The sequence below is a fragment of the Mesoplodon mirus genome (assembly GCF_964341445.2).
Source record: "Mesoplodon mirus genome assembly, chromosome: 20".
Classification (NCBI taxonomy): Eukaryota; Metazoa; Chordata; class Mammalia; order Artiodactyla; family Ziphiidae; genus Mesoplodon; species Mesoplodon mirus.
The window spans coordinates 26974247-27000621 of record NC_138996.1 but is presented as its reverse complement, the minus strand read 5'-3'; the positions used below and the strand labels follow the sequence as shown (position 1 = coordinate 27000621).

The 26375-nt window shown below is 39.8% G+C and overlaps 1 protein-coding gene across 4 annotated transcripts in view; it reads right to left on the bottom strand.

The window, feature by feature from the left end:
* Positions 1-26375, bottom strand: part of FAT1 (FAT atypical cadherin 1) — a 125444-nt gene that overhangs the window by 25948 nt on the left and 73121 nt on the right. For all 4 annotated transcript variants that reach the window (XR_014292399.1, XM_082608859.1, XM_082608861.1 and 1 more), the window contains exons 4-11: positions 21677-21738; positions 19590-19919; positions 19030-19240; positions 16670-16809; positions 11666-11941; positions 11330-11540; positions 1441-5508; positions 681-877 (exon numbers count right to left, since the gene is read on the bottom strand). Coding sequence is in view for 3 of the 4 variants with exons in the window: in XM_082608859.1 (XP_082464985.1) it covers positions 681-877; positions 1441-5508; positions 11330-11540; positions 11666-11941; positions 16670-16809; positions 19030-19240; positions 19590-19919; positions 21677-21738 (5495 nt within the window). In the remaining variant the exon portion in view is untranslated. The remainder of the gene's footprint in view (positions 1-680; positions 878-1440; positions 5509-11329; positions 11541-11665; positions 11942-16669; positions 16810-19029; positions 19241-19589; positions 19920-21676; positions 21739-26375) is intronic.

Below are 26375 nucleotides of genomic sequence, written 5' to 3'. Positions count from 1 at the left end.
CAGGAACTCCTGGAGTACGTCATCTCCACCTTTCACATAAGGAAGGATTCGTGGAGTCCCAGCTCCCTGGAACGCCCGCCATAGCCCCTCTCACCCAGTTTACCCTCCGGCTCCAATGCCCTTCCATTTCTACTCTTGGTGATCTCATCATCACCTCCCAAAGGCTGAGCTTTTCCTCATCCTCCAGTTCCGGGGACAACTCCCGCCCTCACCGAGCAACCTCAGGTGGTGCAGCTCTTCCCTGGTGCACATTTTGTCCTCATGTTAAACGGTGGGCTCCACGTGGGCAGAAGCCACACGCTTCACCTCTGGGCTCCTCTAGCGTGTACAAGAGCAAGGGCCCCAAATATGGTCTCTTTGTGCAGAACAGAGCCACCTCACCCCCAAATGAAGGGAATCCTTTCATGAAAACGTAACAGAGCAATGCTTACACACAACTGTAATCCTGTCCGTAATTCACAGTATTTTGAACTAGGTTTTTAAGCTATTTAGCATCCCCCAAAAGTAGTTCTGAAGCTAATCCAACTCTTGCCCCATTTAACCCTCACCTCGACTTAAACATTAAGAGATTACGACATGAAACACACTTGAATTACTCTATAGCACCACGTGACAGTCCTTCTGAAAGGTTTAAGAAAGAAATCTGAATTCATAATATATAGACTTAAAGAGTATCCTACCTTTTCACAAATGGGACTGTTGTCATTTGCATCAAGGACTTTGACTTCAACTATAGCTTTTGATGAGAAGGTCCCGTCAGTTGCTGTGATAGTCAGAAGATAATTGTCCCTTTTTTCCCTATCTAGAGGTTTCTTCACATAGACCTTCCATTCATTCTGTATATTTTCAATAGCAAACTGCCCCAAAGGATCCCCTCCTATTAAATCAATGGAAGGAGATGACAGTCAAATTTGTTGAAATAAAAAAAGGAATAACAGGAGAAATAAATTGTACAAAAGATATATAATATTATGATTCAAAAGAATTAAGTTTTAAAGAAAGTAATTAAACTTAGATTTATTTTATTAGCTTTCCCATTCACTAACCCCCCACCCAAAACCCTCAAAAAAACCCAAAAAACAAAGAAAGCAGCACTAAAATGTGTATTTAAACACAGCATTAAGCCAAATAAAATTTCAAGACTATCAGTAACACTTTAGCCTATACTGAAACTATTGATTTTTAAAATATCTTTTTTATACACTATGTATAAAGATCAACAGAATGAATCATAAAAATCAAAATCAGCCTAATGAAACAACTACTGGCTTTGCTCAGGCAAAGAACTTGAAACATAGCTTAATAGATGTTATTTCTGCTTATTTTAGATATACTAAAATCGTCCCTTTAACCCTCAATTTCCGTAAAATACGTATCTCAGAATTTATACTTCTAATACAACTTAATTTTAAATTAAACCATTCACTTTAAACATGTTACCTGTTATGTAATATGTAACTTGTCTGTTGATCTCTTCAGAATCAGCATCCGTGGTACTTAGGATGGCAATTACGCCCCCTGGTGGATCATCTTCACTCACAGTCCCTTTATAAATCTCTGCCGTGAACCGTGGGGGACTATCGTTGACATCGGTGACAGTAACATCCACAATGGCTGTGGAGGAGAGCTGAACCTTTTCACCATGATCTGATGCAACCACCTTAATCTGATAGCTGTCTCTCTCTTCGTGGTCAAGTTCCTTTAGGGTTGTAATCCATCCTGTTTCCATGTTAATGGTGAAAGATTCGATGACTTCTACACTTTGTGACTGATCTAGACTATACATAACTTGGCCGTTGGTTCCTGAATCTAGATCAGACGCCCTGATCTGGATGACTCTGCTTCCCGCTGGCAGGTTTTCAACAGTAAATGCCTCATATGGACTAGACTCCAAGACAGGGCTGTTATCATTTGCATCTTTCACTTGGATACTAACATCTACAGAAGCCACCACCTCATAGTCATCATGAGTGCACCTGGCAAGTACAGAAAACTGGTACCACTTAGTTGTCTCATGGTCCAGACCCTTCTCCAGTTTCAGTCTCCCACTCTGTCTGTCGATCACAAAGAACTCATCTCTATTGCTCTCAGGAGTATTCCCTTTGACTAGGCTGTAAAGGACAGTCTCGCTATGCTCTGCTCGAATGAGATCTATTTCTGTTCCAATAGGCACGTCTTCCGAAACTGTATAGGTGTAAAATGGTTCTGAAAATCTTGGAAGCCGCATTTCTGGTGGAAGTACTTTAACATAGACGGGGACAACAGATTCTTTGGGTGGAGACCCATTATCCACAGCTCTGACAAAGAAAGTGAAGACCTCATTTTCTAAGCCAATTAAGCTTTCTTTCGTAGTTATTATGCCAGACAGTCTGTTAATTTCCAAATTCTCTTTAACGCTTTCAGAATCTGCTTCAATGGCATAGGTGACATCGGCATTGGAGCCCTCATCAGCGTCACTGGCAAGGACTTTGATGACCGATGTCCCTTTGGGAGCACTGGATCCAATATTCACCTCAAACTTGGTTGCTCGAAACTGTGGTGCATTATCATTGTCATCTGTAAGGATGACGTTAATGGTACAGAAAGCAACTTTTCCGCCAGTGTCCTTGGCCATGAAACGAACTGGGATTACTTTTTCCACTGGGGTTTCTCGATCAAGTTTTTCTAAAGTAAAGATCTGTCCTCTCTCATTTGTGTAAAACCTGTCTTTGGCAAAGTCATTTACAATGTGGTAGGTAACGTGACCGTAAATACCCGAATCCCCATCAGTTGCTTTAACCTCAGTCACCAGGGTGTGCAAGGGAGCATTTTCAGCGAGCTCCACTTCATATTCATTCTGAAGAAACACGGGACTGTGCAAATTGCCTCCAATCACACTCACATGAACCTGAGCTGAACTCCTAAAAACTCCATCAGACACAGAAACCTGAAGGGTGTACGATGGCTTCAGGGCATGCCGGCGCAGGTTTGAGAGCGTGATGATCCCCGTCCTGCTGTCAATGACAAAATTCTTATGATCATTGCCAGACAGAATGGAATATTCCAACTTGTCTATATCTGAACTGTCCGCATCATAGGCTTTTACACAGGTCACAAAATGCCCATGGGCAGCATGCTCGCTAATTCTGGCTTCATAAATCTGTTGGTCAAATAGTGGTGGGTGATCGTTGAGGTCGGTGACGTCTACTGTGACCACCACCTCGCTGCTCAGAGGAGGCATGCCGCCATCAACAGCCCTTACAAAAATCTTGTGCTGCTGGAACTGCTCATAATCCAAAGTCCTAACCAGTGAAATGAGGCCAGTGCTGCTGTCTATGTGAAAATGATCGTGACTCTTGCTATGATTCCCAAACATATGGTATGAAATCCCTCTGTTTGGTTCTGAGTCAGAATCTGTTGCTCTGACTTGAACCACGGATGTTCCAATTACAGATGCCTCGGACAGGGTGGTGGCATAGGACTGCTGGGCAAACACGGGAGGGTTGTCATTGATGTCTTCCACGATTACGTCCACAAAGACCTCGGCATGCGCACCGGTCAAGGAGTCCGTCGCCCGGATGCTCAGTTTATATGCTGGGTGGGACTCAAAGTCCAGAGGCGCTATGACATTGATAACTCCGGTGTTGAAGTTAATAGTAAACTGGCTGAAAGGATCGCCGTCTGTGATGCTGTAGAACACTTTCAAGCCCTCTGGACTGTTGGCTTGTATGTGGACAACGGGGCTGTGCATCTGGACATTCTCTGGAATCTCGGCGCTGTAGAAAGGCTTTTCAAACACAGGCATGGCTTTGTTCATAACGGTGATGGGAACTATGACTTCAGCCGAAAAAGCTGGGTTTCCTCCATCTTTTGCAACCACTGTGACCAGATATTCTTTATTTAAGGTGTCAGGTTCAAATTGTTTTTTCAGTGAAATTTCCCCGGAGGCTCCAATCTGGAAGTGCTCGTGGTGTTCCTTGAGGTAGTAGTGCACGTCCCCGTTCCTGCCGCCGTCTCTGTCGATGGCCGTCACGTAGCGAATAACGTGGCCCACGGCGGTATCCACTTTAACAACGGCGTAGTAAGGCAGGTTGACAAACACCGGTGCGTTATCATTCTGGTCTTCGACGATGACCTTTACAATGACATGGGCCACCGCTGAAGGCTTGCGTTCTTGTGTCACTTCCACTACCACATCAAAGGTCTCCTGCTGTTCACGATCAAACGGTATGCCAGTGGTGGACAGGACTCCGGACGTGCGGCTGATTTTGAATCTGCGATCTGGGTTGAGGATGTGATAGAACAGGGGCTCGTTGATTGGATTCCCGATAGCAGTTATGACAGCTAATCTTCTGGCTTCAGTAGAATTCTCTTTCACTACCGCAGAGTAGAAATCTTGGGTAAACTTCAGCTGACTTTCTTTGCTTTCTTTCACGTTAATTTTCACAGAGGTTAAGCTTGCAAATCTGCCATCAGAAGCCCTGACAGTTAACTCATAGCGGCTCCTCAAATGAGTTGTGTTTTGTACAGTTACAGTACCAGTCTTGTGGTCCATTAAGAACTTCTCCCCGATGTTGCCTTCGGTGATGGAGTACACTAACTGTGAGAAAGCGCTTGAATCAGCATCTGTAGCATTTACTGTAATGACCTTGACTCCTTTGTATGTTGGCAACAAAAGAGATGCTTCATACAATGATGTGGAGAACACAGGAGGGCAGTCATTAATGTCAATAACGTGGATAGTCACGTTGGCTGCATATTCAGCAAATAAACATGGTGTTCCCATGTCATGAACTTGTACAGTGAAGTGAAAACTACTTGTTTGTTCATAGTCCAAACTTAGTACTGTATGAATAGCACCAGTGCTGGAATCAACAGTAAAATATTTGTGTATAGCTGGTTCAACAATGTGATAAACAAGCAAAGCATTTGATTCTTTATCAGCATCAGTGGCTCGAATCACTAATGGGACATTCCTGCCTGTTAGGACCACACTGTGAATTGAAGCTGATTCGCTAATGAGCCCCGTATATTCTGCCTGCGTAAAAACGGGCAAGTTGTCATTTTCATCCTGCAGATGCACTAGAACAGTTGTATTCGTAGACAAACCAGCCATGTTAGTTCCTTGTACTGTCAATGTATAAATGGGCAAAGTTTCAAAATCCAAAGCTTTCTGAGTGATGATACTTCCAGAATGTGGATTAATACCAAAGGCATCAGCTATATTTCCATCTTTTATGTCATACACCACTGATGACTGACTATGGGCTGTAACCATTCCGACGAAACTCCCAATGCCGATAGTTTCACTAATTTCAACAGAATACTCTTTTGATGTAAACTTGGGAGAGGCGTTGTCAGCAATGGTGACAAAGATACACACAGAAGTGATTTCACTCATTGGTGGGTTGCCTTTATCTATAGCTTTTACCATTAAGTCATATTCCACTTGGTTACTTCGATCTAATTCTTTGGCAGTTTTTATAGAGCCCAAGATGGGATCAATTGTAAAAGAATTTCCAATGTTTCCTGGGAGGAGAGAAAAAAGCAGGTTAGAGAAAAATACAAGGACCTATCAACATTCGAATGGAACTTGTTTTATTCAGTTTGTCTCATTTTTTCAATTTGTTTCATTTTTATCTACTCGAAGGGCAAACTTTTCTGAGTTTTGTCTATAAATTATGAAAAGAAACAGAAGCAATATCACTCTGTACCTAAAGCCCAAAGTCACTCTCTCTGGTTGAATCAGGAACGTGTTGTGGAAGGATGTGGTTATCCTTCCATAAAGGAGTTTAGTTAATCATCTCCAAGAGTCCCTCAAAACCCCTTTGGAATGTATTTATTTATCACTTGCAAACTCTCAAGAATCTTACCCGCTATGAAAAGGGAAGACTTCAATTAAATGTAACAAACTTAAATAGAGTTGGCCCTTATTCTATGCATTCGGGGAATTGATGAATAAGCCTGTGTGTACTCTGCCCCACGTTATAGGCTTTCAAGATTTCAGTAATATCCCCTGAATTTTTTCAGGTCAATTTAATTTCTAGGTGAGTGGTTCTCAACTGGAGGTGCTTTCACCCACAGGGACATTCAACCATGTCTGGACCCCTTTTTGGTGACCACTCCTTGTGGGGAGAGGGTGCTCCTAACCTCTAGTGAGTAGAGGCCAGGGATGCTGCTAAACATACTACAGCGCACAGGACAGCCCCACACCAAAGAACTTTCTGGTGCAAAATGTCAATATTGCTGAGGCTGAAAACTCTTAAGATGGCTTTACTTGCTTTTCTTTAGACCTTTCCCAGCTACGTTATGTACATGTATTTAGCTGCGAATGCAACTCCACAATATTCCCTAGTTTTGTGCCACTTGAGCTCTTCCTGAGGAAACCAGGAGTTTACTACAGTTCTGCAGTTTACTCTCTTTCTGGGTAGATCAAGGCAGTGTAAGGGTTCTCAGATTCAATCCAACCACAAACCCTTCATCCCTTTTCTGTTTTATAAACAAAGAGTCCAGAATCATTTATTCTAGTCATAGAACTGAACTGATCTAGTCTGAGGAGCTGCCCCAGAACTTGCTGAGGCAGAAGGTCATGAAGCTCCCCATGCCTGAGTCTTTAAAAGCTTACTTGACATATTTTAGGGAAAAACAGCTTCGAACAAGAAGAAAGAATGCCTACTGATAATTCCTTTAGTCTTGAAAATGTAGCATTTGTTAGGAGTTAAAAGAGAATTCTTTCTTTCATCAGAGTGAATTTATAGTGGAAAAACGTATAGCTTGTTTCTGTCATAGTAATAAAAATGATGTATTCAGTGATTAAAAAGAATCCCTTTTATAAAATATACTTTTCTTTAAATCTTGGAAAAATTGAACTATTACACTTTACCCAAAATAAAGTTCACTTGCCACTTAACTGCCTTCTCAAATTCTGTGTTCCTCGAGGTCTGCAGTCGAGCACGGCCCTTCACAGACCAGAATTACTTGCTGTGACTTGCAAACCAGGGGCTCAGCCAAGCACTCCTTCCTCCACATCATTACTAGTAAACGCTTCCTCTACAGCTTTCATTTCCTTCCTTTCATACATTTTCCAAAAATCCATGACAGTTCTTTCTGAGGCCAGACCCAGTCTGGTTTTCATTAAGTCTGCCTGGCTCTGCGTCCAGGCCCCAAGGCCGTGCCTCAACCTGCAACAGGACAGAGGTCCAGAATGTCTCCAGGCCACGAAGCTCTGAGCCGAACCCTGGCCCACGAACAGGGTCATGCTGCCTCTGCCAGGCCCTGCGTCCAGGCCCCAAGGCCGTGCCTCAACCTGCAACAGGACAGAGGTCCAGAATGTCTCCAGGCCACGAAGCTCTGAGCCGAACCCTGGCCCACGAACAGGGTCATGCTGCCTCTGCCAGGCCTCGCAGACACTAATTTCCGGCCTGTCTGTGCTTATGAGCGCCAGTGACCCCAGTTCTCCCCCACTGTTTTAGCTGGCTATTGGGATTCCAAGGTCCTTTCTCAGCTACCTTTGCATCATCCCCACTTCCAAAGCTGTGACTGGTTGACTGCTTGGGGGGCTGTGAAAACCTCTGGACAACTGTCTTCATCCCCACTCTTTACTATCCTGTGTCTGTACTAATAAAGCAGCTGACCTACCATATTTTATATTCAGTCATCTATATGCATGTCTCTTTTACTTTGTACAATGAAAATCTTAAAGCTTCAAATACACAAGGCGTCACATGGAGGAATAAATGGATTTTATCTGCAATGAGCAGGCTCCTCAATCACGTGAGCACATCCTCATCTCGGAACCACTGGGTTTGGTGGGTCCCCTCCCGGCACAGTCTTCCGCCAGCTATTCTCACTGCCTCTCCATGCACACGTTCATTCATTCAGGTTGTGCCCAAATACCTCCTTCTTAGAAAATGTGGTGGTGAGGCCTTCCTTGACCTCCCCATTCAGCATGGCTGTTTCTGTCCCATTACCCTGTTTTTTCTTTACAGCACATACTGTCACTTTGTTCTTATCTGTTCTCCCACTAGGATGTAAGCTCCACTTAAGCATGGCTTGTTTGATTCATTATTCTATCATCTCTGCCTAGAAAAATGCCTGACACATAGGAGACACTCAGCAAATGTTTGTTGAATGAAACAACTTGTACACATGTATGGAAAGAAAACAAATTAAATACCAAACAGGTTGATCAGCAGTTTGAAAAAAATTAATATTCATTAAAGTACTATATTTATATTTCTACTTGGTTTTGTTTTCCTGCATTTATGCTATAATTCAATCACTACCAACAACCATTTGTTAGCTGCGGCACTTCATTTAAAAGTATTAGCAAAAGGAACATGTCATGACTAATTGGAAATCTCTGATAAAAAATTTTTATTAGCAATGTGACATTCACAACGTTCTTTATTACTTGCAGTATCTCGACTTTGATAAAGACAGCTCTGAGCTTGTCAACAATAACAAGAAGGTTAAACAGGAACACAGCTAGTTAATCACGATATGGATCCTACCTGTAGCAATACATATACTACGGCAGAAACCATCAGATTTGCAGATGGAAAGCAACATCATATTTATGTGGCAACACTGAGGGTTGCTGAGTGGCTTGAATGTGTCCTTGTCTGATCTAGTAATAGCCACATTCACCAAATATTGAAATATACAGATGGCATTTGTGAACCAACTAATAGGGCAGTGACAGAAGTCTGTCCTAGGTTGGGGCCTTAGTCATTCACTGTAGGAGAGATACTGGTTATTTCTAAATAGTTTTAAATTGTTCTTTCCATATGAACAAGGCAGTTTTCTGGACAAACATGCAAATGTGTGCTTGTCAGCTATGACTGTATTACACGTGTACACCCCAAAGGGCACGTCAGAAAGCTGTGCACAGGACCTGCCTCTTCCCATGGTGGACATGCCATGGACGCTGACTGCCCCACAGAATGGCAACCTCTGTAAAGCTTCAACTGCAATTACATTTTACCTAAGTTTGGGGAAGAAAACCAATTCGAATCAATAAGTATATTTACTGAGTGTCTTCTATTTCCAGAGGTTATAACAGTTTTGAAATAACAATCATCTACTTTAAAAAAAAAAAAAAACCACTATAGCCCAGAGTATGGCACCGATGTGTCTCTAAACACCTAACTCAATTATTACTGAAAATATTCTTTAATTACTTCCTTCTTTCCCTAAAGACTCCTCATCAGACCAAACCTTTTGCTCAATAAACTGCTGCTAATTAATCATGCAGTTATAGCCTGAATTTGTAACTACTCTTTTGAACTTTGTTAAATGCAATCTGATACAAGTCAAAAGCAAGTGAATATGAATACACTGTTGAATGAAGGCTGTGTGACCATTTTATAGTTCCTACTATTCAACAGATTTACACACATACAATTCTACTGCATTTTAATGGTAGTTGTTTCCTATAAAGTAACTTGTATAGCATGATTTTTACATTACCAAATCTATCCAATTATCTTCTTTGAAGTCCAAAGTTTATATCAGAATAGGCCCTTGGTATTATCTATTCTGTGAGTGGAGATACAGTTCCATTCTTGGAATACCGAATTACTAATCCCATCAGTCATGACAAGCATTTAAGGAATGTGCATGCCTTCAGTCAGGCACCAACAATCATATTTTAAACGCCCAATTGCTGAAAACTATGTGAAAGCTAAGGGAAAGTTTAACATTTTCTCCTACACAAACCCAGTAAGTTTGTCTCAGGGGGGAAAACTATTTTACTGAAGTGCTCAGGCACGTACAAATGGAATGCGCTTTTTTAATGGTTAAATTTCTGAACCAGTGGAAAAATCATTTTTATTCAAGGCACTAACTACACTATAACACATTTTAACACCACAACCTCGGGCAGTATATGAGGTCTTATTTGTGAGGGATGGCTGAAGCTTGGTCATTTTCAGGGAAATAAATGAAACTTCAAATATATTAAGATGAAAATAGTTTAACTACATAAAACACATCAATAAAGCAAAGAAGTACTCTCCATTTGCTCAGCTTTGGATTATATGATCTTCAGTTAATTGTACCTCTATCAATTCTAATGCCTAGAAAAGATACATAATTTCTAAATATGCAGAGGTATGGACTTACAAAAAAAAGTTAAGTGGATGGTCTCAATATTCTAAAATCATTATAGAGAAAGAATGAAAGAGTATAACCTTTGTACTAACAATGGCACTGAGAGAGATGGAGAAATGGAAGCTGCCTTCTCGATATTTAATCACTTACTCATAGTATTTGGCACGAGTCGGGCAAGTTCCAAAGCTAGATGATGTCTGACTGAATAGATCACATGCTCTAAAGCAGATCCCTGTTTCAATCAGGGGCAGAATTCTTTTGCAAGCACATACATTTGTGGACCGATGGTAAGCCCTACTTATCAAGCACAAGTACAAATGCTCCTAGCAGGGCACCTGGCATATAAAATGAGAGTCCGTGGAATAAAGAAATGAATGAGTGAATAGCAGCATCAAACAGAACAGAACAACTTTGCCACCACCGTTTCCTGGTGATACTCCTTCTTGGAATCACCAGCAAGGCTCTGGACCTCTTGCCCTATCACACCCAGAGCTGTCCAGGCCCACAGTTCCAGCTAGTCTCCCTGCTTTGCTGTCTCTTGCCCAACTCCAGCAAGCCCCTTAGCCTTTTCAACATTTCTTCAAGCCCTTGTCCCAACCCTGGGACCTACTGCACCAACCCAATTCCATGAATGAAATGCAACTGTGAAAGATGCATGGGGGTGAAAGTGGCAGAAAAGCAAAGCCTGGAAGGGGTAGGAGAGGCATGGACACCCTTTGTGAGATGTGACCCAATTAGAACTGGATGAGTTGGCACTCTGTCATGGAGTTTCCTGCTCTGCCCAAGAGAAGATATGTTCTGACTAAAAGAAAAATGTTAAATCACTAGGCCAACCTTATCCTAAGAGTACTTCATAGTGTACGGAGGAAAACGATTGTGTGGTTAAAACCATTTTGGAAATCCTGAATTGGTCAAATAAAGTTTTCTTTACTGCAGGACTTCTCAGAGCCTTGAATTATGCTAATATTATGAATCTCCAAGAACATTACCCAAACACAGTTAGGACTCTCTAGCTTTGCTTTCCAATGAATTAAAAGTTAAATTTTTTTTTCTTTCTCCTAACATGTAAAATGGTAGCTATCAATTTAAGCAGTTTTGATACACAGAAATGTTTCAACATCTAGAACTAACTTTAGAAAAGAAAAAACATACTTTCTAACAAGTGCAAAGTTATAAACCTATAAAAAAAAGCAGTTATTAAAAAAAAGCAGTTATAAAAGCAGTGCTCCAAAACTACCTGATTCGATAGAGTACAGCACTTCAGCATTTTTCCCTTTGTCCTTGTCCAGAGCTGTAACCTGCAATACAACTGAGCCGACAGCTGCTGATTCATAAACCCGCCCTTTGTAGGAGGAGCTCGTGAACCAGGGGGCGTGGTCATTGGTGTCGCTGACATTAACAACAATCCTTGCGAAGTTGCGCTTTACAGGGACATCTTGATCTCGTACCTAAAAGAATCAGCATATTATTGATCCTGTTAAAGCTTTCCTTAAAATTGATTAAAGATCACTCTCCATCACATGGAACCCTGCAGGAACCAAACAATGGCAGAAGAACAAGCAGAAAGCCCTACCATGACTGTGAGAACATGCTGCTGAATGGCTTCATGATCAAGTTTTTCTGCTGTATAGAGAGAGCCGGTTGCAGGATCAAGGCGAAATTTCTTGAGACTCAATGGATCGATACTGCTCTGCAGAGTGTAGATTAGTTTGTTTTTTTCATCCTTATCCACAGCACTGATTTGCAAAATTTCTGTTTCTGGCACTGTGTCTTCAGGAATAACAACTTCATACTTTGATGTAGAAAACTGAGGACGATGGTCATTTGTGTCTATTACTTTGATGAATACCTGTGAGGACAAAATTACTCACATAACAATAATATTCCTAATCATGATGTTTTCGTATTTAAAGAATCAGGGAAAAAAATCAAATGCACACTGAAAAAAAAAAAACCCTAGTTTTTGAGCAAAATGAAATTCAAACATGAGAAATAAAAGCAACCAAAATCCAGAATAAAAAACATCTTTCAAATTTTTCATTGACATATTACCTATATAAATATGAGTAAGATAATGAAAACGTTTCTAAATTCTTGAGACTAATTTTTGAGAGAAAAATGTAACGCACACACAAATGTAACACACATTTCTTTCTGAAATGCAGGCTTAATTTCTCTTAGGTCTCCACAGAAATTTCTAGATTGCTCATGTAAAGATAAAGAATTTACTTTACCAGGATTCATAGAAGACTGATTTCCTATATCAGATTTGCACCTGTAACTACCAAGCTACTGAGGTGAGTGTGCTACTTAATGATCACAGTATCTGAAGCTCTTGTTCTAATCTTTGAGATTCCAAATCCCTACTGATATTATGAATAAAAAGGAAAATTAGAAATGTGCTTTAAAATCCTTATATTTTTGTGATCACAAAACTACACATAGATAGTAAATACATTTATTTCTTAAAAGCAATTTAAATACACTCGAGAGAGAATTCTCTTAAGTAGGTCATAAAATAAATATTAAATAAAAACCTTAAAGGAAAAAAAAAGATGTTTAAAAACTCAGTCCCAAGCTAAATTAAAAGAAGAAATTTACCTTGACAGTAAGAAGATTAATTTTCAGATTGAAAAGACACATGTAGATAAGGCATAGCGGAAATCACTACGATTGTAAAAGATGGTCACAGTTATAAACAAGAAACATGAGCTTCACTAGCTCATATGGAACAAACCTCACTAGTCCGAATGGCACAGGAGGCCAAAGTCCTAGTACTGCATGGGGGAGGGCGGGATGTTAACCACACGGAGGCAAGAACACGGACTAGAGGCCTTTCCATGAAGACAATACCACCGTTCTCCTAGAACACTGAGACCTCAGCGGTGGAGCTGTAACATTAAACTATATGAACACTAAATGCATCCACCAAACCACAGAAAGGGTTTATGTGAAAGTTATGTAAACATTTAAAACTACAGATGCCTCACTTTGAAAGGTCAATGATGATCCAGAAGCAAAGGCTATAAAGATAATTTCTATAAATTAAATCACTACATATTCATTTCCACTACACAATTTTTTTTAAAATTTTTGGCTGCATTGGGTCTCCATTGCAGTGCACAGGCTTCTCATTGCAGCGGCCTCCCCTGCTGCAGAGCATGGGCTCTAGGCGTGTGGGCTTCAGTAGCTGTGGTACATGGGATAGGCAGCTGTGGTGCACAGGCTCAGTTGCTCCGCAGCATGTGGGATCTTCCCAGACCAGGGCTCGAACACACATCCCCTGCGTTGGCAGGCGGACTCCCAACCACTGCACCACCAGGAAAGTCCCTCCACTACACATTTAAGATTTATTTTCTCATGGAAGGAGTGCTGGGCAAACACAGTTTAATCCTGCTCCAAGATCAACTGATTCCACCTAAATATGAACAGCTGAAGTAAGAACAACCCTCTTTGATAAAGCAGTTCAACTGACACATATCTCCCGGGCACGTTCATGCTCGGCACTTGCTGTATTTAAGGAGGAAAGGAAAGGAAATACGGAGCCCCCCTGCCCCCTGAAGCTTTCAACCTCACTGGGCAATGCCTTGCACACACAGGTTTCCTATGTTATCAAGGAAGTTTTCAGGAGTCCAGAGATGGTGTAGGCCATTCAGGAAGCTTTCGAGGAGGAGACAAGCTCTGCTCGCACAGGTTTTAGGTTGGCAGATGAACGTATACTGGGGTAGGAGGAAAAGCTCAGTCAAAGATGTGAAGGCGAGGGTGGAATGGAACATCCTGTCTCTTAGACACCTCAGAGGAGGACCCTGAACCAGGGGTGACAAAGAAAAGGAACAGGGAGAAGGTGGGGTCTGAGAGCAGAGCCTGGCTCCCGAGCAGAGGCTGAGAATTGTGTGGCCTGTGTGCTCTGAACCGTGTGATGGGAGCAAATCACCTTCCGTCCTCCTCCCAGTCAGGAAGACCGTGCTGGTGGCAGGCAGCGCAGGAGGAATCGCAGACACAGAGAATGGAGACGGGAAGGTGACTCAGTGCCAAGCAGGGGGACAGGAGCCCAAACCAGTGCTGATGTGCAACAGGGAACACACAGGGAGTGTTCACTGGGGACAGGCCTGAGGGCTTGAGGGGCCAGCACCCAAGTGTCGTCTCACTTTGTCCTATGAGGGCAAAGTCGCTGTGCCCATTTTCCAGAGGAGAAATGGAAGCACAGAGGGTCACAGCCACCTGCCCATGCATAGGAGTAAGAGGCACAGCCCCGATTCAAACCAAAATGGCCTGCTCCAGAGTACGCAATGCTGATGTTCCAGAGAAATTGAAAGAAAACAGGAAAGCAAAGCTGTTTCAAAGAAAGGGAAAAAATGTGAACTGGATTTGGTAAGTTACCTTGAGATAACAGATGAAGCAAAGTGATGTGACTTAATACTGGTCAACATCCTCAGCGGAAACAGCAGGACAGGAAAGCAAGGAAAGCTGCTTCAACAGAGCAGTGGCAGTTTACATCACGATCCTCCTCTGCAAGGATGCACTCTGGCTTAACGGAAAACACTCTCCAAACCTCAGATCGGACACCTGCTGCTACTGACCTTGATGCGGCAAAACCTGTTCTGTTGGTTCCTGAGTTTCACCTACAAACAGGCATCTACCTGCTGTGTTCCAGGGCCTTGTCAGCTGGGTTCTGATCTGTGTCCCTCTTCAGCTGGTATTTGCTGCTCTCCTCCCACTCAGATTCCTATCTCCCTGTTCTCAGCCCCAGACTGGGAATCAAAACCTAATTACTGGTCGTTGTTCCCTAACGGCCCACACCTGGACAGGTCAGCCTGTGATCTGGACCGCTCTCTGATGCTCTAACTCTCCCTGCCAGCAATTCACTAGGATATAATCAAGGCCCTCTGAAAATGACTCAAAATAAGTTACAGAAGTATACCTGAAGCACTGAAATTGAAGAAATTCTGTGTCCCTGAGAGAATATATTTACTGGGTTTTATGGGAATTTTAGTCACCGTATTTCATACTAAGCTCTTAACTATACTAGTGAAAACTACAATTATTGTGAGTTATGTAGTAAGTGATAAATGCTACAGGTAGATATATCATCTTTAATAATGAGAAGGCTTGGCACAGACAGTCATTTCTACTGGTTATTAAGTTTCCTTTGCTAGACTTCTGGTTAGTCAATTACTTGAACTGATCTACATACAGTTACACTCTTTAACCTTTCAGAATTACCCTGTTAAATTTATTACAATTCTTGATGCTTTTCTTCTCATTTTCATGCTCTAAAGTCTAGATTCTACAATGAGAACGGTTACTGACAAGATTGAAATTTTAATACTGTGCTGGCACTTTTACATGACAACCTCAAAATGACCCCAAAGCATGATTCATATTATCAATTTTAAATACATTAAAAATCACAAGCATTTGGACAAAGAAATAAGGTCATTTCACAACTGACTTTAAATTATCTATTCATTTATTATTTGAAAAGACATCACAGACTAATTTTTATTCTTCAATGCAACTAAATAATTTAGCAGATGACCTGTGTTAAGATTTAAAATAGTATAATCTAAAGATAGGAAATTGGAATTCAGAAGCGTTTTATCCTCTAACATTTAATTTCTTCCTTTTACTTTCACACACAGCACCTTAAACACAAGGCTTTAGCTTTATCATTGTAATGTAAACTCCAAGAGGGCAGGATTTTGTTTCCTACTACTCAGCTTCTAGAACAATACCTGGCACACAGCAAGTATTTAACAAGTTCTCAACAGCCCCCACTGTAAATCAAAGAGAAACTGATAAGAAAGAACAGAACTTAAATGTAATTTTTTTTTTTTTTTTTTTTTTTTGCGGTATGAGGGCCTCTCACTGTTGTGGCCTCTCCCGTTGCGGAGCACAGGCTCCGGACGTGCAGGCTCAGCGGCCATGGCTCACGGGCCCAGCCGCTCCGCGGCATGTGGGATCTTCCCAGACCGGGGTACGAACCCGTGTCCCCTGCATCGGCAGGTGGACTCTCAACCACTGCGCCACTAGGGAAGCCCCTTAAATGTAATTTATAGGGTTCTGACATTTCAATTTGAAATGCCAGTAATCGGACCATGTCTTAATCATCAGATAGGAATAAAGATGTTTAAAGGAATAGAACAGTTTTATCAGTTATTTTACACAGCCTAAGGTAGTCAAGGGGGAAAAAAAACCAAAAAAGTGTTTTAAAAGATAATTAATCACTTTAACCAGTTTTAATGCAAATGACTTGGACAAGTCATCCTTGACAGTAATATACTTTATACCAGTACAATTCAAAATGAGTGTAAAAATAAAATATTTTGATGGCATAACATGGTTTTTTTTTAAGTCTTCTTTCAAAGTTTTCAAAACTGGTTAATTACATTCAAAACCTAAACCAGGATTTGCAGTGATATTTCATTCCCTAAATAAAAATCCTTGCTGTGTACATGTGCATAAACTATATCAAAACAGTAACTTCTGATCTGAGAACCTCAGAGGGCAGAATCAATTGTTCATATTGCCTGTGGACCCTTAGATCAGAACACTGTATCGTCAGCATTTTGCCTACCTGAGTCAGTATAGTGGTGGTTCCATCTGTAGCCTCAACTGTGAGATTGTAGTTTGATTTCTGTTCTGCATCAAGAGGTTTGGCAATGATGATGGTTCCAGTGCCCTTGTCCACATCAAAGTGACTATCATAGTTGCCACCTAGTTTAAGTTAGGACAAACATTAAAGTAAAAACAGGTCACGGGATGAAAATCTGTCATTTATTTTGTGACTTTCTAATTTTTAATGGCAGTTTAAAAAAAAAGGAAGAAAGAAAGAAAAATTTCTGATATATTGGTCAAAGTGATTCCAAAGAGCTTTCATTTTGAAAGACCAGAAAAGAAGGACCAACTGGAAAGACAATGCTGGCTTACTAAAAAAAAAAAAGCTGAGCCATAACTGCCGAGGAAGCTACTAAATGAGAGGAAACAAGAAAGCAACTCTGAAAACTACAACAACAAAAACATTTCTAATACTACCAATGAATTACTTTCAGTTTGTTTTTTCAAGGGTTCTGAATACCTCTTTAACTTATATCTCAGTAGCTACATTTCACATCATTTAGTAACCAAAAAGTTGGCCATTTAAAAATTTACTAAAAAAAAAAATTTTGTGACAATTTGAGCATATTGCTCTAATGAAATAACTATTAAAAACAAATGTTAACTCTGAAAAAAAAAACTGTGGTAGTTATCATCGGTTAGTCCGGACTCTTACTATTTGAGAATTTTCACTATTTGAAAATTTTTCCCGTTGCTGTCGTACACAAAGCTTAACGAAGCAAAGGTTTCTGTGCTACTAACATTATCCAAATGCATTCCCCATCATATTCCAGATAAACTCTCTTCAAAGCCACTGAACTTGAGATACTTATATCAATGAAATGGAATGGAATGAAAATAAAGTCTAAACGTCATGATGTTCTATTACTAAATCCAACCAAAAAGCAAAACAGCACACACAAAAAACAGTCTTCAGTTAAATCTAAAAATAAGGATCTAGGGATGTATGGAAAGTCAGATGTTTGCAATTGGAACAGGCGACCATGGGCCCACTATGAAAAGAAAAAGCAATGAAAGATGGTCACTGGAAAGAAAAAAGTTTGAAAAATGGATGCTTTTCTTTAGATCTCATAATCTGAGGCAAATTATGTGATCTCAGCAGATACCTTCTGCTGTACAGTTCAGGTCACAAGTCATCTGAAAGATGTAAAACACTTCTCTAGCAAATGGGTCTCCTGGCACAGCCAAAAAGAAGCAAGCATGGAAGGCAAGCACAGAACAAGGAGAGCAATCAATCAAAGTGGTTCCAAAGGCAGTCAGTTTACACGTGAGGTTAGATGCTGCGCAGCCGCAGTCTGCCCATCTGGAAATGCGATAGGAGTTAATGGACAGCAAGCAAACTATTCTGACTGCACTTAACTATGAAAAGAATCTTTTTTGTTCATTTAAAACTAAACTGTAATGGTTTCATAGGTGTTGATAACATAAACAATTTCATACAAAGACCAAAGTAGGGAAAACAGCCCAGCTGTCTAAAAAGTTCAAGGGGTAGAGCCCGAACCCCTGCGCCCTGTGGTCCCTGCGGCTTCAACCCGCTGAGACGGCAATTGGGGCAGGAGGGCTCCGGGGTGAAGAGGGAAAAGGGATGTTGGGTTCCAACCAAAGATAACCCGAACACGTACTTTTGATTTTAAATATCCTTGTAATTAAAATACTGTGAAGAAATAAGAATTAAAAAACTAAGACGCCAAAGTCTAATGTGCAAGTGTTTTAAGTATGTTGTATTACATTCTATGTCTAGCTAAATTCAATGACAGAAAAAAAAGAATTGGCTTAGGCATATAATTTTTATCAGGGTGATTTAATCTAGTGAAGTCTGCTTCCTACTGAAAATGAGGTAAATCAAACTTAAAAAGCCACAGTTGACACTATCCTTTATAACTTATAAATTAAAAATTTTAAGCATATTCCCTATAAAATACTGACATGTGACAATCACATAGGCATAGTTATTTTAAACATTCAAATCATAATCACTAAACATAGTTATGTGCTATATGTTATGTATCAAGAGGAAAAATTAGGAAGCTGTGTTTTTGGACCATTCAGATTTCTCTGTATCTCTTTGGCGCACTTTTAAAAACCTTATTTTTATATTAATAAGGTACATACAGAGTACCTATTTTAAACAAGTTTAATATACATTGGATATAGTGAAAAATTTTGCAAGCAAAATACTGCAGTTTAAAACAAATTCTCCACTTATAGGTCTTACTCCCAATTTTAAATTCTGAGATGTGCCCCAAAATCAGAAAAACAGAGGGGAGTTCCCGTCAGTGTGATCTATACAAGGATGATGCAAACTGTCATGAAGCTTACCAATGATGTCAAACCAAAGAGGTATGCCTGGAGGCTCAACAGATATTACTCCAATCATGTGAGCAACTGGATCGCTTTCCATTACAGTAAAGGTAAAAAATGATTCTTCAAATGAAATTGGCTCCGGGGACGGTTTGGGTTTGGAGATCCATTCAATATGCAGTCGAGTGGTTGATGACTTTTGGGGGCGACCATTATCAACTGCCTTAATCTATAAAATATGGGCAGAGGGGATAAAAACAGCAAGTGAAAAGTTGCATCCCATAACTGAAGCATTGATTGGTTTGGTCTGAAACTGAACCAATTTCAAACATTTAATATCTGTGCTGTATATTCCATGTGTTTAATGCCTGATAAAAAGAGCAACCTTTTTATGCCATACTCAACATAGATAACCAGAATGACAACTAAAAAAGGGACAAGCAAACCCATACTTCCCATTGTTAGGTACAGCACTGAGGCCATTTTACTGAATAGAGAGAAAGGTATGAGAGAAGAGACATAAGACTAGATTAACAGTCAAATTATGTAAGAAATTCAAAGACTAGAAATTCACTCACTGAAAGAATATCATATTCTCCAGCTCCAGAAAACTTCTTGGACAAAACCACTCCAGTTTTTGGCTCAATAAAAAATTTGCCATGTTCATTTCCCTCTTCGATGCTATAGGAGATTTCTGCATTGGGACCTTCATCTTTGTCTGTAGCTATAACACGATATAAAGGCTCACGCTTGGTGTTTCTTTCTCGTTCTGGTTTTTCCCGCTCTGGGAGTCTGATTTTGTAGAACTTCTGCAGGAACTGAGGCTTGTTGTCATTTTCATCAAGGATCTTCACAATTACTCTTGCAATGGTTGACTTGGGGGGACTACCATTGTCTGTCACTGTAACCTGTTTTTTTTTTTTTTTTTTAAGATAACATCAAGAAATGTTTTTAAAATAGACTGTACAAAAAGTGAATGTCTCCTTCCTAATGACAATCACCTTTTCTATAAACCTCTGCAATTCACACAGCACTATGGACACATACTGATTCCTCACTCCGACCACAGCCCTGTGAGGGGGCAGGGCAACCTCTCCGTTTTCACAAAGGGACTGGGGGCGGGGGGTGGGGGGAGGTCGGGGGCTAGGAAAGCACCAGCTCTGAGCCCTCACTCTCTCCTTACCCGTCACCCCTCTTCCTCACACGCCGTAACTGTAAGTGTTAAGCTCTCAAAAACTCAGTATTTTTAAGCGAAGGAAGAGATACATGAAGATTTTGCTTTTAAATATTTAGAGTCCTCTTGTACGTGCTTAAAAATAAAATCTTCACATACTGCATTTAAAAACTGTCATTTTTAAGCTTTGTCAATAAAATAAGTTAAATCATCCTATTAAAATACATGCTAAGTAGCAGGCCTTTTAATACTAGCAATCATCATTTTATTTTGCCTGGCTCTCTCTTTTGTACAGAAGTTTTCAATGTTTGGTAGGGTGAACATAAACATTTAAATTTAAGACCAACTTATTAAATGAGATTTTTCAGTAAAACAAATGTAAAGTAACTTTTATTCTAAGTAGATTATTCATGTATTCATTTTAGGAATGAAGATCTGAGATTCTTGAGGGTTACGCTGGTGAATGCTTCTGAATGCATAAGAAACCATTTCACCCTCAGATCCATTTTCAGTTCAGTGTGCACATTAAAAGGGATGACCGTAGTTACTCCCCTCACCACGTCATCCCAAGTGAATTAATGAAATGCTAAAAACATTAAAGTAGACTGAAGTTTTCTGTGGAACTATGTTCTTTTCGAAGCTTGGCAGGTGCAAATTCTGTTGTTTATAAAAGTGGGAATGAATGTATCTTCATGGTACTTGTCAAGAGTACTTAAGTAAAGTAGCTGCTTTAATTAAAGCACATGATTTGCCTTCCCAAACTCTCAAAATGAAACAAAATTATAATTACTATTTTAATTTTAACCTCTCAAAACATTTCCTTTTGATCAGTTTTCATGTGATCTTTAGGAAAAAAGAAAAATTAAAGAGAAATACAACCAAGTACTATGCTTTGTAGCATTCATCAAATTGTTCCTAAGTTTGGGTTCCATAACTAGCAGCCCAGTGACACAGCTTTTAACATGTTACTAAAAAAACTCTCTTCTTTAAGACAGTCAAATCAATGCCAACATTGGCCCTCAAATAAATTACCACAAAAGGACTACAGAAAAACATACACGATATGTAAACTAATCTTATTTCTCATCAGTATCTTAATATCACCTTCCAAGTCCTAAGTATCTTATACCTGCTCCCATCCAGCCTTTGATATTCATTGAGAAGAGAGGGCTCCGGAGTGAAGCAGACAATTAACAGGTGTGTAGTGCAGTTCTAATCAGGGTGAGGGGACCGTAGTGGGATGCCACTGTTCGTAACCTGCTGCTCTGGATATTTTGGCATCTGTTTATCTTCTGGGGATTGACAGGGGTGTAAAGCAGACCTGAACTATATTCACAATATTTTATTTATTTTCTTTTTTATTAATGACCATAAGGTGATATAACAAAATAGCAGCAGCTCTGAATTACTAGATAATATGAGTAAGATTGCTCTTTCCCATATTTATGATTACAATATTTTTAAAATTATTAAAAATAAAGAAATGCTTACTTCTAATATGTGTTCATCTTGCTGCTCGCGGTCTAGTTTCCTTGATGTAGTTGTGATGAGACCTATAAAATGATAACAGTTCATGAATCCTCACAAAATAAAGGTAATTACAAAATACTGTAATTGAAACCACACACTGAGTGTAGAAGTTTGAGCAAATGCCTAACTTATTCTGAGGAGGAAAAAATTATTAATCCAGGTACGGTTAATTATTTTATTTACAAACAACATAGTTTATACCTTCTCATTTTAATGATTCTTAAAAACATTAGATAAATGACAGAAGTATTAAGAAAGTGGAAAAACTCAAATCAGTTACATTTTAAAAATTTGTTTAGTAGTTTCAACATACATTTTGTCAGAAAAGATTTTTAAAAAGTGGGATGAAGTTATCCAAGATTTCAACCTCATCCGCATCTGCTGTGACTGCTGCAGAGATCATTAAGAATTTTCAGAAAAAACTTCTGTAACTGTATTAAAAAGGATCACTGGAAAATATAATGTTGACTATGATTTATTACCTTTAGGTCGTCTACCCTTAAAAATAAAGAACTGTTATAAAAAGTATTGTGATTTTCCAGGTAATGCTGCTCAAATAACAATCATTTAATTTCCCCAAAAAAGAAGAAATGATCCTCAAAGAAACCCCATATTCTTTATTTCTTTGATTTTTCTATCAAATTAGAATAGCTATAGTTTAAATCTCTCTCTAGAGCTTCAACAACCGCTAAACTGCCAACATATGTTGGAACCTAGAAGGCCATTAAAACTGATGAAATATATTCTTGTACTTCACAGAAATTAAAAACAAAATTCCCCCAACCACTAAAATAACCTCTGCAACCCGTGTTGATAATGGACAGGTGCAAACTGAGTGGTTCTGAGGCCTTTATGTGGCAAATCACCGCTAGGACTAATCCTTCTCCTGCCCGGCTTTCCGTGGTTTTCCACAGAGAAATACCTCAAATAACTCATATTTAAGAACAGATTTTATCATTCTAATTGATTTTCTATTAGCCTAAATAATTTCATAAAACTACCAATTAAAGGCTATTCAAAATGTTTCCCTAAATTTGGACATGAAAGACTTATGTTTTCATTTAATTCAAAGTTTTTCTTTTCTTAAATAGTCACTAAGAGTTTACATCAACATCATCTTCCCCACAATTCACTGAAGCAACACTCTCTTTGTAATAGGGACAACAGAAGACTATATCGTAAGCTAGAATCTGGGGTTTTTCCGAAACCATACTTATAGATTAAAAGAGCTTCAAGGAAAATGCTTCACAACGCTTAATGGTGTGAAAATGTGGCTTACTGTGGCACAAGCTTGATTTTCATTAGTCGAAAACCTTTTAAAGTTAATCCCTTTTTTTTCCTGTCAAAAGTTTACCACCATTTCTGATTGTCGTTTTAAGCAGTTCAAGAATGACAGGAAATTGCTGTGATTAGTCCCATCTAATTATCCTCATGTACCCATCAAAAACTTGCTGTTAATGGTAACAGCACAAAAGGCCACAGCTTGGCATGTTCACAGCAAGATAGGGTTCTGCTCTGTAGAACATAATAATTCACGGCAGGGATACCTGTTAGCAAATAAGTATCTGTAGCAAATAAATACCGTTAGCAAATGCAATTCCTCACTTTACAGTTTCCTTATAGCACACCAGACTGCTAAAAAGGATGGACTTACGTCTGTATTATCAATTCAATATAAAGCCAAAAAGCAAACCTGACCATCTCCTAGGTTTGGAGTTATTTGCATGCTCTCTATACTTAAAATTAATTCTCTCTTAACTCAAATGGAATATTAATTCCATTCAAATGCAATGAATCCTAATGTTCCTTTTTATCCATTTTGTGTGTGTGTGCCCAGCTACTCCTACCCACTCCTCCACCTCTCAGCTTAAACATCACTTCTGAGGGCTCCCATGACAGGCCTAGACTGGGGTTCTGCTGCTGGGCCTCCCAAGCTCTTTCATTTGCTCTATCATAACATCACCCCACAGCACTCCTTTAAGTCTTTTTTTGTATCCTTCAAAGTCCATGAGACTCTGCCTTTCCTGTATATCTTGGTTATATTGTTATATCTCTGTTACCCTAAAGAAACACTTAAATGTGTGAACATATGAATTTCTTAAAACCATAAAAGAATAGAATTTTAAATATGCATTGGAGGAGGAGAGGCACGTAAACTACACTGAACTTGGAAATGATACAAATTTATAGCTTATATAGGAGCTAACAGAAAACCATTTAACATATATTTACAGGTAAGATGTGTCAAACATTGTGACAGATGGTCCAGATGATGGTGACGTCCAACAGACATTTACAGGCACAGGTGTGAAGTGCAGGCAAGTCACCAGAGGCAGAGACAGCCTTAGTTACACCCCAAATACAGAAGAGAGCATGAAGAATGGTGAATGGTGGACCTACCAAAAAAAAAAAAGGGTGGGCCAATCTTATTAAAGTAGGGGCCATGAGTGTTCAGAAAGCCATGAGGAAGCCTAAGAAGCAAAGGCTGGAAGAGAAGCAGGTGTCCCAGAGGCCACAGGCAGAGAAATTTAAGGAGGAAGTCTCTCCTCCAAGTACTTCAGAGAAGCTTGGAAGAGAAGATCAAGTGAGAGCCAGGGAGGCAGGAAGCAGAGCAGGAAAGGAATTTCTTTTACGAGGAGGAGACCATTCCGCAGGCTAACAGGGTGTATGTAATGAGTGACTACACCCACGAGGGAAGATAAAGATCCAGATGTGAACTAACCAGTACAGTAGCCACGAGCCTCATGTGGCTACTGCAATTTAAGTTACAGGTAAGATCTCATGAACATGAAAGATATTTCAGACTGAAAAAAAAAAAGACCTTTCTTCCTAGATTCGCACACTTGTACCAAAAGGAATCCTGTCACAAGTGTCAGTTTTCTGGCCCTTAACACCATCACCAGGGAGGGGCAGTGCATGGATGTCCTATGGGGATGGCGTGAAGTGGTACATCCCCTAAGAGAAGGGGAAAACAAGCGCTTCCTGTGGAATGTCCATACAAAATGAACCCCAACGAGAAAACAAAATGTCCTAATGAAGCAGGCACATACTAGGAAAACCATGGATGCGCTATGGAGGTACAGTCAACTACACCGGGAGGGGAACACAGGGGAAATGTTACCCAAGTACCGCACGCTCCAGCCACACCAACTTAGCTTTAGAATTCATGATGCATTTCACAGCCACTCTCACCTCTGTAATTTCTGCACATCTCCATCCTGCTACTCCTTCCACCGTGCCTGTCTGACAAACACCTATTTTCAAAAATGAATCCAAAGGGTACCTTTTCTATATACATGTTATTAACCCTGTAGGTAATGAATATCTAATTAGTGTATCCACTTCTTTCATTTTAAACACTGGTGCTCACCTGTAATGTTTATTACTAAGTTCCAGAAGGAGCTATACTTAATTGAAACAGCGCATATTTCAGAAATGGAGAGAAACCTTTAAGATTATCAAACTCAGCTACCTGAGCCAAAGAGAAATTAACTTGTTCCAATTCACCAGTAAGTCACTATCCGAGCCAGGATTCGAATTTAGTTTTCCTGAGGCCCAGATGAGAGGACTGGGGGATTCTTCCCCACTCCCCATCACACCACACTGCATAATTTACTGCATTATGGTATTTCAACTCTCCAAAAACTCTCAACTGTGACTCACATGAAGTTTAAGAAAAAAGAAAGCTGGCAATAGTTAATCATTAGTCATTTAATAGGTCCAAAAAAGCAAGTTAGAGAATAAAATAGAGTGGGTGAAGGCAGAAAAAAGCATATGCAAGTGCTGCCTCTTGTAACAACTTTGTTTTATCTTTCTTTTCTCCTGAGCTCTGTTAAATTAAAAATAGAAATGAAGACAAAAAACTTCCTTGCTCTAAAAAAACAATCCTTTCTGTAGACCAAAACCATTATAAATGTAAGTGGACTGAGTGAGCAAATACGGCTTCTTCTCACCAATTCACAATTACAAGTTTGCCCCATAAATGTATGTAGAACTAAGAAATCAAACTTTCCTGTTTTTATGAACATCATTAAAAAACTATTTACAGCTTTTCAATGCCACTATAGCACTTAGAGAAGACTCCATTTAAGACAAAATGTTAGATTAACTATAATGCTTTAATGTAAGATTTTAATAGTCAACATTTCTTATAAATCAATACCAAAAACCACCTCCTAACTTCCCAAGGTTCAAGAGATCAAATGGACTTCACGAAGTAGGCAGCACGTAAAGGTGAACTTACGGGATTAGTAGGTGAAGATAATGAAATAGTCCACATTGGCAAAACTGTATTTACATATTCATTCAACTATTTTGTGCTGTCCACTCAGAATGCAGAGATGATTAAGACAGACTATTGTTTTCAAGAAACAAGGTCCAGAAGGCAAAGACTACTTTCAAGAAACAGTAAGGTAGATGAGAATGTAGGGTACATATAGAAAAAAGCACAGGTCCTTGCTGAGGGCTCTGGATTCCAAGCAAGTTTGAACTTGCTTGGATGATGTCTGGTCATCTCTGTTGTTCCAAGAGACAACCAACCCACCAGCCAATATGTGAGTGGGGCCACCCAGGACCAGCCAACCTCAAGCCAACCAGCCAAGTGAGACCAGCACTACATGAAAAAGCAGCCAAGCCTGGCCAAGACCAGAACTGCCCAGCA